The sequence below is a fragment of the Oryctolagus cuniculus genome, chromosome 21 (assembly GCF_051225735.1).
Source record: "Oryctolagus cuniculus isolate XC-2025 breed Fujian yellow rabbit chromosome 21, ASM5122573v1, whole genome shotgun sequence".
NCBI classification, from domain to species: Eukaryota; Metazoa; Chordata; class Mammalia; order Lagomorpha; family Leporidae; genus Oryctolagus; species Oryctolagus cuniculus.
In genome coordinates, this window is record NC_142887.1 from 12,954,587 (window position 1) to 12,969,314 (window position 14,728).

Sequence of the window (14,728 nt, forward strand, 5' to 3'; positions counted from 1 at the left end):
CACACAGACACACACTAACTGGGTAGCAGTTTTTAAAACTTTTTTTATTTTTAAATTTTTTTTAAGTTTTTATTTTATATTATCTACAAAGTAAAAGTTTTTTCCCTTAACTTAAAAGTTGAACCACTGAGACAGTGATCACTTCATCAAACTTGATTTATAAATAATAATCCGTCAGTTTGACGGTAAGAATTGACTGAAACCTTTGTCAAGTTTAGTAAAAGGGTGTTCCAAGTCTTGATTTTTTTGTTTTAAGCGGTAATAGCAGCAAGAATCACTCTTGTTACTTCTTTTGCTAGCTGATGTGTTCATGACTTTCAAGGGCCATTAAAAAATAAATAACTTCCAGTTTTGGCAAGCAGAGCTGGGGTACTTGCGGGACTCTGCAAACAGCATGTGGAATTATGGACAGCCCCAGGTTCCTACAGTGCCTCTACTCGGGCCAAGTATCTTCCACTGCAAGTGAGCTGTTAGCATTCCTATTGGATGTTACAAGAAATCAACGTATATCGTTTAAAAACAAAATAAGTGAACTTCTAGTTTTCTGTGCTTCCAGCTGGTAGAAGCAGGAGCAGGGGGGAGGGGATCTGGCCCTTCGGCTCCTCCAGGGCAGCCTTACAGCTGCTGGTGGTGGTGGGCTTGTACTGTAAGAGAGAAGAGTGAGCATTTAAACAGAACGCTGCAGCACGGCCCACGAGCCCAGAGTCCGCAGCGCGTGCCTGCATCTAGCCTTGGCTAGCTAGGAGGAGACTCCAAGTTTAATTCACTGCCCCCCTCCCAATCTGCATCACGTGGGGAGGGCTGGGTGGGTGGGGGGGTGGGTAGATAGAAACAAGCCAGTCAGACATGAAACCACTTCAGATAAACTCCCAGAAGACTTGTTGCTCATGGGGTAGGAAAAAAGGCCTTCACATACCCCCTCCCTCATATTAGCCAAGCACCAGGAAGACCGTCCACGACCGCCATGGCAGCCATCAGTACTGCAGAACGACCACGGGGCACTCCTGCTGTCAGGACGGAGGCTGCAGCTGACCCTGCACTCGAAACCAGTCCACACAGCACTTGCTCATCACTGGTCTGTTCCAAGCTACAATCAGATTCGGCCATGGTAATAACCCCCCACGTGTCCAACGGTCGGGACGCAGGACGGAACCACGGCCCTGTCCAGCCTGTCATAACCAGGAAGGCCAACTGTGCCCTAGGCATGCATCAGCTACCCAGAATGCTGCTGCTGCTTCTCATCAAGTCAAATCCTGGACACCATCAAAACACACAGACTCGGCCCTGACACGGAACTGACGGTCACGGTCCCTCCTGCGCACGCTTGCATGGGGCTTGCTAGTTCTCAGGTGTGAGGCTGGAAGCACTGGCCCTGCCTGCCATTCGACCTGTGCGAGCAGAATGCTTGGGGTGCCCCGGCGGCCCCTGCACACACACGCCTCACCTGAAGGGTGCGTCATATAGGGGAAATGCGCTGTTGTCGAGACTGGAATGGGCTGTAGTGCACTTTGAGCGAGGGCGGCCTGGGGACCGCCGGGTGGCTGTGTCGTCATTAGCATCATTGGCGCATGGGCAGTTGGATGAGAAGGAACCATTCCTGACTGTACATGAGCCTGAAACAGAGAGCTCTTTTACGCATACAGGCAACATCTCCGGCTTAAACAATATGTCAACTGTGTTCCTTTCACTGGGCTGGGAGTCTCAGGAAAGGGCAGCAGCAGGCCCAGGCCCCCTTTCTTTTCTCTGGGGACACTCCTTAGTTCACCTTTTTGGCAGCTCCTGCAAGGCTGGAGGAGCCTAGATAAAACATCAGGGCCCCAATGACTGGGTCATTAAACTCTGAGCACAGAACTCATGTGTGGGCCAAGGTCTTCAACAAGAGCAGACCCCTGATCCAAGAACAGCTTTCTCAACTGAGCAACGCAAGACCCGATGATGCTTCCGCAGCGGGCCTCCGGGGGCCTGAGCGGGTGCTGCAGAGCACACCCCTTGCAAACAGCAAAGCAGGGGCTGTCCGCTGTGCCAGTGCGCGGTTCTCCGCCCGCTCCTTGTCTGCCTGTCTCCCTCTGCTTGTGGCCTGCTCCCCCAGGCAGGAAAAAGAAACGTGGCTTCCTTCACTCTAGAGAACATGCTGACTGGGCAGGAGGAGGAGCAGGTGCAGTCAGGGCTCCCGTGAGATGGAAGGAATCCTCTGCAGTGACCTGGGCCAGCAGTCTACCAGTGTCTACCGAGGGACGGGGAGTCCGAGTAGGAAAGGCAGCTGCAGGCAGCCCACGGCAACACTCACTTTCTGCCTCCCACACTGGGCACGGCTCGAGACCGGGACAAGCCTGCACCAAACACTGCTTCTGCTCCCTCACAAATTCAAACGGGCCCAGGACCTACTTGGGCTTCCCTGGGTTGACCTTTTGCTCTTTCTGCACAGAAGCACAAACGTGAGGTTGCAGGGACCTCTCTTGCAGGGAAGCTCACATACCTACTTAGCCACCAGCCTCGGCTAGACACCTACAGGACCCCAGCTCCCATGCAGCTCATTCCACCACACCGTGCTGGTCCACACTGACCAGAACCAGCTCCCCGCCGGCTCCCAGAAGCACACCAACTGCAGTGCACTGCCCCGCAGAACTACCCTCGGCAGGCGAGGCCGCCCGACTCCCCGGAGCTGCGGCCCCCCAGTCAGACTGAGTCGCATCCAGCCCGTCCCTCACTAGCACCACGCTGGAGCACTGCCTGGCAGGAAGCCTCAGAGTTGGTATGAAAGGAGCAGAGACGTCCGACACAGCCACCTCGCCTTGCCTAGCCCTGGGAGGGCCGCCAGGACGGCGTCAGAGCCCACCCTCAGCACGGCTCTTCGGCCACCTCAGCCCTCGCCAGCAGCAGGTGCACAGAGCCACCCCTGACGGCAGCCAGCCTGCCAACCCTGAGCAGCTCCCTGCAGGGGAGCTCCCAAGTGCTTCCAGAGCTGCTCCTCAAGAGAAAATGAGAACACCTGGAGCTTCCAGCGTCTCACTCACTGCACCAATGGCCAAGGTCAGGACCCTCACAAAGTACAGCACACGGTCCAAGTGGGCATACGGGTCGTCGGGGGGATGACTGGTGTGATGTCTCTGGAACTCCAGGACTCCCACCTTGGAGGGCTGAGTCTGAAGTCCATGATCCCTGCCAAGCTTGCGTGTGTGTGTGTGCGTGCGTGCACGCGGAGACAAGAAATGTATGTACACACATGTATAGTGATAAAGCTGTAGAGACATAGCAAAGCAGACACAGAAAGGAAAAGAGTGGGCTGCATTCCAAAGTCAAAGATGTTCTGAAGGTCTCAGGTGGGCAACGTTCAAGGACTGACCAATTAGCAACTCTGCTGAGCCCATTACAAAACCACACATACATTAATACAGGGCCAAATCACGTGTGTTTGAGCGGGAAAAGGGAGAACAGGCAAACAGCGTCACACACAGGGTTTCCTAGCTGGGAGAGCGAGCGGCTCTTCGCTGCTTGTCTGATAACCTTCACCGTCTACCTGCTCTGACAGCTGGCTTACCTGAGGTACGTGGGCCATGTGGGCTGGGTTGGTATACGCCGGCTGGACGTGAGAAGGGTGGATCGTGAAGACGGTCTGCTGTGCTGCTGGGAAACCGCTCTGTGGCGACTGCGTGTTGGAGGCAGGTGTCATGGAAGGGGGGGTTGGAGCGAGCCCCGCGTGGTAGATGGCTGACTGCTGCTGTGGACTGGCCAGGTGGAGAGCTTGGGCGGCCTGGTGCTGATGGTGCTGCAAAATGATGGCGAACAACTGAGAGGAGAACTCCAATGCACTCCAAGCAGCTGGAGGTTACAAAAAAACAGGCTTCACATGGGCCCAACTGGCGTGAGGGGTGCTGGAAGGCACAGGGAGTGACAGCAGGGCTGGGGGCCTCCTGTCTAGAGACAGCCCTTTCTGGAACACAGGAGCCCAGTCCTCAGTCTGGCAGTAACAAACTCCCAACCAAACAGTGGTCAGCCAAGACCTCCGCCAGAGATGAAGCCAAGCCAGCAAGGAAAAAAAACACAAGTCTGGGCAGTTCAAGCCAGCAGCTAAGCTGCTGGCGAAGGTGCCAGCACCCCTGTCGGAGTCCTGCACCTGCTCCCTGGCTCCAGCTTCCTGCCAGTGCAGACCACAAGAGGCAGCACTGACGGCTCAAGTACTTGGGTTCCTGTCACCCACACAGCAGACCTGCACTAAGTTCCTGACTCCCAGCTGCAGCTTAGCCCTGGATAATGGTTGTTGTGGGAGTGAACCAGCAGACAAGAACTCACTTGCCTCTGCCTCTCAAATAAATCAAATTTAAAGAAAAAAAATCTCATCAACTTTTAGAATGAAGTAAAAAAGTCCAAAGGAAATAGGAATGTTAAATTATGAACATTTTGTCAATAAGATTTTCCAACATCAATCTGTTTCCAGAGCCCATCCACTTGTCCCCCACCCCAGGGCCCAGCTGTGCACTGCAGCCCTGAGGGCGGACGTGCAGTCTGACCAGGGAGCAGGCCAAGCCTCGCCTAGTGCTGGACACAGCAAGGCTCTGCAGGCCTCCAGGCAGCTCCTTACCTGAACAGGACTGGGTGCAGGATGACTCCCACCATGCTGACTCTGCTGCTGTCCGGTAGGTGTCGCTGAAGGCTGAGGATGTGGAGTATGTGGGTGCAGGGTAGCATTAGGATGTGCGTACTGCTGAGCAAGGGAGCCCGTGGAAACTAGAGTGGAAGAGAAGGGAGCATGTGCATCCGGCGCGTGGTGGCCCTCCTCACCAGGCCCCCCCGCCCAGCCCTGGCGGCAAAGCCTCTATCAAGCCACGGCCAGTCTCAGCAGCGGGCTCCATTTACACCCGTCACTGTCTTGAAATAATAACTTTAACAAGAAGACTAGTCTCTGATTCATTATCAAACTGATTAATAAACAGCTGTGTGTATATACATATATATATAAAATCCAATTTTTAATTCACTTTAAAAATAGTCACTAGGTTTTCCTGAAAAGGCTACATAAAAGCATAGGCAGAAATAACTCAAACAGCTGTGCAAGATACACACACACACACACACACACACACTCCCTCCCGCTTCAGTTCAAGGCCATCATCTGGCTAACCTCACCATGCTACTGCCCTGGAGCTGGCACAATGTCCTGCAGCCACAGACTACAGGGGCTGCATCAAGTATGAGGCAAGGTCAGGGTTCTACTACCAGGGCCAATGACCACAAATCTCTTTCAGTCGATCACAGGAGCTGCTCTGACGCTCAGCTCATTCCCCAGGCCCTACTCAGTCTTCCCACTTCTGCTTTTTAAAAATCTAGATGAAATGACCTGACCTACACAGAAAAATTAACTTCCCTCAAAGTGTTCCAGCCCTTTAGAATGAATTCTACTGGCTAGAATGACTTCAAAGAAAACGTGATCAGTTCACATTAACATGTTTATGGGGTCTGTGCTGTGGGATAATGGGTAAAGCCACCACCTGCAGTGCCAGTATCCCACATGGGCACCGGATGGAGTTCCAGCTGTTCCACTTTTTTTTGGGGGGGGGGGCAGGCAGAGTGGACAGTGAGAGAGAGAGAGACAGAGAGAAAGGTCTTCCTTTTGCCGTTGGTTCACCCTCCAATGGCCACCAAGGCCGGCGCGTTGCAGCTGGCGCAGCGCGCTGATCCGAAGCCAGGAGCCAGGTACTTCTCCTGGTCTCCCATGGGGTGCAGGGCCCAAGCACTTGGGCCATCCTCCACTGCCTTCCTGGGCCACAGCAGAGAGCTGGCCTGGAAGAGGGGCAACCAGGACAGAATCCGGCGCCCTGACCGGGACTAGAACCCGGTGTGCCGGCGCCGCAAGGTGGAGGATTAGCCTAGTGAGCCGCGGCGCCGGCCTTGTTCTACTTTCGATCCGGCTCCCTGCTAATGTGCCTGGGAAAGCAGCAGAGGGGTGGCTCAGTCCTTGGGCCCCCGTACCCATGTGTGAGACCCAGAAGAACCTCCTGGCTCCTGGCTTCAGATCAGCTCAGCTCTGGCCATTGCAGCCATTTGGAGAGTGAACCAGAGGATGGAAGATCGATCGATCTCTCTCTCTCTCTCTCTCTCTCTCTCTGTAACTCTTTCAAATAAATGAAGTAAATCTTTATATTAAAAGATATGTTTATTAAACCTAAAAGCCCAAGGCCAGTTCTTTGTGAATTTCAGAATGGACTATACCCTAGCACAAAATGGGGGAGATTAGGTACAAATTCAATTGCCCACATCTTCCCAAAACCGCAATTTGAGACTTCAAAGCACAGTGAGATGTGTTCACTGCTTCCAGTGACCGTGGGGAACAGGGAGCTGAGAATAAGGCATTCTAAAGATGCAGCTCTAGCAATGCATAACTCTGGCTTGCTCTCAAGGAGTGCACCCTAAAATCCCATGGAAGCAAAGCCAGCACACAGAAACAATCCCAAAATAGTTTCTCACATTCTTCATACACATGTTAGCAGCAGAGACAGATGGGGGGGGGGGGAGGCTGATGGGGAGAGGCAGGCACTAATAACTGGGATTAGGCACATGAACTCCAGCAGTCAGAGAGGCCAGGCCACTTAAGAGTCTCCAGCACAGAGGGCACTGGGCATGGCCCATATAAATGGAATGGTAAGCAAAGGATCAGACACACGGAGGGTTCTTGAATGGGCCACCAACACTCCAGTCCAACTGCAAACGGCTCTCCCACAAGAGCAATGGGAAGGCAGAGCCAGCACTAGTGCGGCCTGTGCATCCACTGCCAATACCACAGCCGGCATTACTAGTCTCAGTTTTAATCGTATGCTGGGAGAATCTTCCTACGCTGGAATACTGTGACAAGAAAGCTGTGGCAACACAGCCACTGGCCGTGAATGCAGCACAGTGGTCCCTCTTCCAGCTCAGCTGCTCTGCAAGGCCACCCCACGCCACACCCTGGTCTGGTTCACTCTGAGCTTCCACAGTCGACAGCACGCGCTTGGTCTAAAGGACCGAGCGTTCTCAACCTGACCCTGTTCTTGTGAGAATTCTGCTCTCCCAAAAAAGTCCTCCTGTCTCCTCGTGTGCCTTATCTGTAGCAATCTGAAATCTGTCTGAGGGAAACCAATTCCCAAATCCCATTTATGGGGCTTTATAAAGATAGAATACAGAATCCCAGAGGTTTACATTTATATTTAAACAATACTTATTCAAGAAATTTGGAACTGAAAAATTTTAAATTTTGCTTTTAATCACCTTCTAAGCAATTATATTCTTAACACAAAGATGCAAACTCTAGCTGTGTGCTGTATTATTTTTACACATAAAAACATGGCTACTGCAAAGAGAGTAACTATACTTATGAAATCTCGTAATTACTCATCACTTGGAAAAATGTAAAAACCTTAAAATTTGGAGAGACAGGCTGATACACTATTACTATGGATTTTCAAGGCATTTCTGTGATATGTTTACTAATATGTAAAGGCTCTAATCTCTAGCTGATTTGCATGCATAGCAACAAACACTAAAATCCTTCTCCCAAAAACCTCAGCCCTTCCCTGCCTAACTACCAGGTAAACTTAGAAGATATTTCTAGAAAAAGATTAAGGAGATTTAGTTAGAAATATCTTCCTTTGTTACTCTTCTAGCTCACAAGATCTGAAACCAAAATTTCCCTCAAATGGAAAAATGAGTAACTAATAAGGGAAAATGTGAAATTTACTTTTTAATTCAATACTATTAACAAAGTTTATAAAGTCCAGTTCCTTGAAAGGCCAGTTAAGAACGATATCTAATGAGGCAGAAGAGAAGTTAAAAGGGCAAGTGGAAAAAAAGCCTGGAAGAGAGAGATGGGAAAGAAAACAAGCTTAGTGGAGTCAAAAAGGAGAAAACAGCCGCGTCAGGAACGGGGGAGGTGCGGAGTGGAGGTGGGAAGGAAGCTCTGCTCTGAGCTAAGGGCTAACTGCGCTTGCAACAAGTGCTCCTTTTAGCTCAAGATGCCAGGGAAGTTAAAAATCCAGTGAACTGTCCTTGAATTCTCATGCCATCACACAGCAGCTGAGCTCCTATTCATGAGGCTGAAGCGGCCTTCCCGAAGCCTCCGGGCACGCAACACTGCTCCTATGTGGCCAGCTGTGGTTCGGAAATTTCCCCACTCATTCCTGCTCCACCTGTTTTACCTGACATAAATATTTAAAGTTCTGTATGATTGGTAAGATCCTTACGACACGAACCCAAGTAACAGTCTTCTAAGCCCACGTCTTAACAAACTCAGTCCACAGGCTACATGTTTAGTCTGTTTTTAGGCTTTATCATTTTGACCTTGGATGCACAAGTCATGAGAGATCGCCAGCACTGCATCAAAGCAACATCTCCACTTCTTAAACGCGACGTTGGATTCAGAACAAGGCCAGCGAAGGAAGACAGCCAGAGGGGAAGAAAGCGACACGACCAAACCATGACAAGATGGCTCAGCAGGGGAGACAAAGCACAAATCATTCCACAGACAGCCCCCAACTGTTAGTCTCTGGTCTGGTACTGTCTCTGAGGGGAAGCTGTGCTAAGGCAATTAATGCTTAGGTGTGATGATGAAGGACCTTTTAGCGACTTACCAGGAAAATGACTGCACACTACTGACAGAGACAGTAAGATGGTGAGGATAACTGCATCTGAGACCTCAGGTTGAACTGCACATAGTGAAACTAATAACGGACACTATCTTTGCACACTAATCACAGACAGAGGCTCCCTTTAATGGTATATGCATACAGCAAGACTCCTTTTTAAAGAGCATCTATTAAAGGATTAAATTTGTTAACATTTCCTAGCACCACATAAATTACTTATGTTTTATCAACTTATTTTTGGATACCAAGTCATGGCACAATTAATGAAAATTTAAGGTCAAAATGCTTTCTAAATGCAAAATCTGGCATGTAGTAGAGTCAGGCACTGAGCCATTCCAAAATAATTCAAAACTTACTCTGTTACACAAAACGGTAACCCGCAGCCCCTCTGGAATCCCGTGTTTCACACAGAAGGCTGCACGCTGACGGAACGCATCTCTGACGCACTTCTACAAGCCAGTACCCCTTCTACCCAGTACCAAAGGCCAGGATGTGTCTTCTTTTAAAGTTGCTCTGTACACAGGGGAGACACTGAGTCCTCTGAGTTCACTCTGGAAGCAGGCTCTGCCCAGGCCTGCCCTATTTAGGCACAGCCCTCCCCTTCTCCCTGGTGGGTGGGGAGTCTGGAGCGCAAGACACATGCCAGGTGCCTGCTACCTGAGCTCTCACCTGCCGCTGAGCAAAGACTGGGAGAACACAGGTGTTCCTCCCCTCGCATCTTTCACCCTTCTGTAACGAAAAATCCTGGAAGGATAAATTTCCTCTTAGCAGGATACATTAGTAGTTTATTCCAAGTTGTGGCTTGAGTAAAAAATGTTCTCTGTTTAGGGAAAGTTGCTCTGAATAAGGCATCTGCCAAATACTTACGTTTGCTTGGTATGCAAAAATTTATTTTGGAAACAACTTAATTTTTAAATTCCAGCTTTATTAAGCTATATCATATTTCTTTTAAGTTCTGAATCACTGAAATATACATATAAGATTAGACATAATTTAAATAAATTACTCAAAATTTCATGGAAAACTTGCTTCAGCAGGTATATATATATTATATATACCTTTAAATGATTTTGTCTGGCACAAGGAAAATATTGTTCAACAAGTCTATTCCCTTAACATGTATTCTTTAAAAAGTGTTTTACTGTACAATTAAAATTAGTATAAAAAACCCAACTCACTGGCAAAGTAGAAAGAAGGGCTTGTCTCCTTGTTGTATGGTAATTTGGGACATGCTGAATTTGGGAAATAGAAAGGTAAATTAGCCTTTAAGGTGTGCATTTTCCTAATCTTCTGGAAAGGTTGACATAATTAATAACTTTTTGTATTCATGCATAATTAATTTTTACTTTACAAGAGAAGATGAGCACCTTAAACACTGCTACAGAATTTAAAGACTTTTCTTCTGTATTGGGTGTCAAGTTCCACCTGCTGACTCACTTAAATAAAAGGAATAAAATCATTTTCTAATAAAAAGACCAACATGGCATTTCACTGAACAATCTTGACATAAAAAAGTACTAACATAAAACACTATTTTCCAAGTTTAGGCAAAAGACATACAATTCTGCAAACATCATAAATAGAAATGTTCTTCTGGTAGATGGAATTTCGGCATCTGGCAGTGGAACCAAAGTCTGAGGGACAGTGACACCAACGTGAGAATGCTATCCTTTCCTAGTGAGCCCTGTTGTCAAGTGTGTGTAAATGTACCTGGAGGCAGACACACAGCGAGGGATAGTGAGAACTTTCCAGTTTTTTTTTTTTCTTACTCTCTTTTCTAACTGATTTGCATCAAACGGTCAAAAATAAACCAAAAATGCCTCTGGATCTAACTCTCCTGTCGGCTCTAGTTGGTAGTGACAGCCTTAGTTACTGAAAGGTACAACCATCAGCATAAAACACAATCAGATGGATGTGAAGGCAGCAGAAACCAAAGTGCTCAGGGGGAGGGCCAGAGATGCCACTCCTGACCAGAGTACGCGGTCAGCAGTGATGTGAAACGTCCACCTCCTCCTATTGGCACCATTTAGTTGTTCAGTTATCTGCTAGCACACAAGTTTAAAATAATCAAGTCTTCACTCTGTAGTCACTGCTGGTCCTCAATTTCACCACGCCTGAAACAATTAACGTGACACAAAACTGCCACTGCCATCTAGGGCACGTTTCCCTGCCTGCTGGCATTAAAACCTCTAAAATCTGAGATAGGATGCAGCTTACAAATAAATAGAATTCATACTCAAAGTATGTGGCTCCTTCGGGAATATAAAATATACATTGCTCAAGGGAAATAAGATCAGATATAAAATAAATAAATTAATGAAGATTTCATGAAAAACTTGCTTCAGCAGATTAAACTGTGGCTTACAAAAAATATTTATTTCCCAAGGTCTGAAGAACCCAAAGGAGAAACTTGATTAACAATCCTATCAAGGCCTCCCTCCCCTTCTCCCTGCTGCCCCATCAACAGAAACCAAGGGAACACAACTTGCACCAGGCTGCAGGGAGTACATCAGACTTGGCCAAGCAACTTTTCTCCTGGCACAAAGAACTGGCTTTGATGACTAGTTCATTGCTGATTTCATTGGACATTAGGTCTAGTGTTTTGCTTGCAATATTTCCTATTTACCCACACTTGCACGGACTTAGGTAGGGGTGAGGTTCAAAGCCAACTGCTTTTCAAATGGCAATATTCTGGGAGGGTACTTTACATCCAGGTTGTTTCAACAAGAAGCAACCACCTAGAGAGGGAACCTGGAGCTGGCAGCCAGGGAGAAAGCCTGTGCACAACACTGTAGGATTTACCACAGCGTCTCCAAACATCGCTACCCAAAAAGCTGCTCTCTAAAAGCAATGGAAACTTTAGCTTAAGAGTTTCAGATCTCATTCCAACGGGAGCATGGAGCATTCCAAGAGGAAAATATCCTCCCAGAAAATCGAAGGAAAGAAATGTTTTCTTCTATTTGTTAATTTATGATGTATTCAACAGAAATGTATAAACAATCATAATGAACTTTTCACTAAGTCTTCAGCAAACTGGAAAATTATTAGAATATATATATGTTGCATAAAAGCCAACGTGATGAACCAATGGGGCCGTTTTGTACATACACTCATCCAAGTTGAGAGAACTGAAGATAAGCCAAAGGACAGGAGAGTATAACCAAAACCATACTCTGCATCAGTCAGTGCATTTTTCAGTTACATTAGAGATGAGCTTCTTGAACAAATATTTCCTAAAACATAGTACTTATGCCACTTTAAAAAAATGCATAATCCATAGTGGAGAGTTTTAAGTGATAATGTGGAACATTAAAACCAGACTTCATAGTTTATAAACATGAATGTCTTTAATCAAGCACAATTCCTATCAATGGTGATGCCAGGCTGCAGGTATGCACGTCTAGGAAAGCATCCACTGCAGGTTCCTGCTGACAAGGAGGCCGCTGTGGCTGCCTCCTGCACTGTGGCATAGTAGGTTAAGTCTCTGCCTGTGGCTTTGGCATCCCACATGGGCACCAGTTCAAGTCCTGGCTGCTCAACTTCTGATCTGGCTCCCTGCTGATGGCCTGGGAAAGCAGTGGAAGATGGCCCAAGTGCCTGGGCCCCTGAACCTACATGAAAGACCCAGAAGAAGCTCCTGGCTTTGGATTGGCTCAGCTCCCACCATTATAGCCATTTGAGGAATGGACCAGCAGATGGATGATCTCTGTCTCTCCTTCTGTGTCTGTAACTCTATCCCCCAAATAAATAAATAAACCCCTCCTGTTTATAAATAAATGAAAAACAGTAATATTTCCAAAAAGGAGATTTACCAAAATACTTGTAAATTCTTAACTTAATTTTGCCTAGACATAGTCATTCAACAAATCTGAAGTTTAAAAAAAAGGTAAGATAATATTTACATTCTGAGTCATTCGAAAAGTTTAAAGAGGTTTAAAAACTGAAATGTTCATGCAGTTGCCTGTAACTGTAATTTAACACTCAAAGTGGTACACTTTTAAATTAGACAGATAAGCCCAAACTTATCTCCTGCTTTCAATAGACTGAAATGCCAACGAAGAAGCCTAGATGACAACACAGGAGTTCTCAGAAATATTCAGGCCAAAGCTGACATGAGTGAGATTGGTACGGATTCACAGTGAAGTTCCAAAGACATAACGAGGCATTCTGTTAACTCTAAGCTCTACAAGTGGAAAATTATTTTAAATTCTCAACATTAAAAAATGTATTATCTTAGTATTTTAGACAGCTCTCAGAGTGACCTACACAAAGTTCTCTGGCCACAAAACTAAGCTGATTGGTTTCTTTGCTTATTCTTTGTATAAAGGTTAGTACTTCAAAAACTTCCTGGGAAATTGGAATTAAAAGTTTACTTTGTTGCAAAACATTTTGAAATCCATGCACAAAAGGGGTCTTCAAAAAGTTCATAAAATGCATGTTAGGGGGCCGGTGCCGTGGGTTAAAGCCTCAGCCTGTGGCGCCAGCATTCCATATGGGCGCCGGTTCTAGTCCCAGCTGTTCCACTTCCGATCCAGCTCTCTGCTATGGACTGGGAAGGCAGTGGAGGATGGCCCAGGTTCTTGGGCCCCTGCACCCATGTCAGAGACCCGGAAAAACCTCCTGTCTCCTTGCTTTAAATTGGCACAGCTCTGGCCATTGTGGCCATATGAGGAATGAACCAGCAGATGGAAGACCTCTTTCTATCTCTGGCTTTACCTCTCCCTGTAACTTTCAAAGAAATAAAAATAAATCTTAAAAAAAAAAATGCATGTTATGAATAACCTATGCACAGACTTCAAAGAATTTTTTTTACAGAAATGAACATGCTGCAGTTTCATCTTCCATGAACTTTCTGAAGTCTGTTCATATTGAAATAATGTTTATTTTTAGAGAAAATACTTCTGGTTTCCATTTTACCATTTTGCTTATATACTGATTACATTTAGAGTGCGAATCAGTGTCAATATAAGCAGCAGCTTTGACAACACAGAAAGCCAGCGCCGGCCGAGCGAGGAGTGCGGCAGGCCTCTTGGTGCAGAAGCGCGCATTCAAGCCCTGCACGCTCCGCTGCGCGGCCCCCCCAAACCATAACACTGAGGAGGAGGAGGAGGAGGGAGGCGCCTTTCTCCACAAAACTGTGCCTTAATCATCACCTTCTAGGTAAAGTAGGAGACGTGTGAAGAAAGACGCATCCCAGGTACCAAGCAGGAACTACCTGCCGAGACTTACAGAGGCAGATCGGGGCGGCAATGGGTTTCTCTTTGCCCTCAGCTTAATAAAGGCTCAGCTATTCTTAAACACAGCATCGTTTCAGAGCTCCTACAAGCTTCTCAGCAAATTAACATCGTCACACTAAAAAGATAAAAGCGCTTCCTACCATACATGGCGTGCGTCTGCTCGTGAGCCCCGTACTGAGTTGCTGAGGAGGACACTAGGCCAGGCTGGGCGTGTGTTGGTGGTGCCACCACTCTAGCACCACCCGGTATTACAGGGCTGTAGACATGAGGAGGCTGCAGTCAAACACAACAGAGGGAGAGGGAGGGGTGAAGGAGAGGGAGGGACAGAGGGAAGGAAGAGGGAGGTCGGGAGGTAGGGAGGGGGAGAGAGACATTACAATATCAAACAAAGCCAAGCAGACATTCATTAGATTTTTAACTCCATGGTTTCTAGAAACAAGAGACAATTCTGAAACTTTCCCTGGTGGCTTCCTCTGAAATTCTGAAACTGCTCAAGAACCTTCAAATATATATTTAAAAGACCCCTCAAGTCCTTTTATTTTTCTTCGTTTTTTTTTTTTCCCCCACTCAAGTCCTTAGCCATCTACTCTACCAAAACACAAAAACAAAAACCCCTTTACTACATTAAGCTTCTAAAATGGAAAAAAACTCAAGAGCCGGATACTGAGAGCCTTACCTGAGACTGATAGTGTGGCACGTGCTGAACTAGTGGCTGATTCGGAAACTGCTGAGGACTGTAGGCAACATACTGCGTGGAGTACGCTGGCGGGGTGGCGACAATCGGCGGGCCCGCAGCCGAGGCTGGGTGCATCATGGTGCTCTGCGGGTGCTGGTCTTGCCGCTGCTGGGGCATATTTGGTACTGTGGGGGAAAGATGAT

General features: G+C 47.3%; 1 protein-coding gene across 29 annotated transcripts in view; it reads right to left on the reverse strand.

Annotated features, from left to right (window-relative positions):
- Positions 1 to 14,728, reverse strand: part of ATXN2 (ataxin 2) — a 121,610-nt gene that overhangs the window by 717 nt on the left and 106,165 nt on the right. For 8 of the 29 annotated variants that reach the window (XM_089323140.1, XM_089323138.1, XM_089323129.1 and 5 more), the window contains 5 exons: positions 14,526 to 14,710; positions 13,990 to 14,122; positions 9,791 to 9,844; positions 4,580 to 4,725; positions 3,539 to 3,766 (listed from right to left, as the gene is read on the reverse strand). In XM_089323140.1, the coding sequence (XP_089179266.1) occupies positions 3,539 to 3,766; positions 4,580 to 4,725; positions 9,791 to 9,844; positions 13,990 to 14,122; positions 14,526 to 14,710 (746 nt within the window). Of the gene's footprint in view, positions 1 to 23; positions 645 to 1,444; positions 1,614 to 3,538; positions 3,767 to 4,579; positions 4,726 to 9,790; positions 9,845 to 13,989; positions 14,123 to 14,525; positions 14,711 to 14,728 lie in introns of those variants that run through there. The other 21 variants (XM_089323144.1, XM_089323143.1, XM_070066210.2 and 18 more) reach the window with 5 other exon arrangements.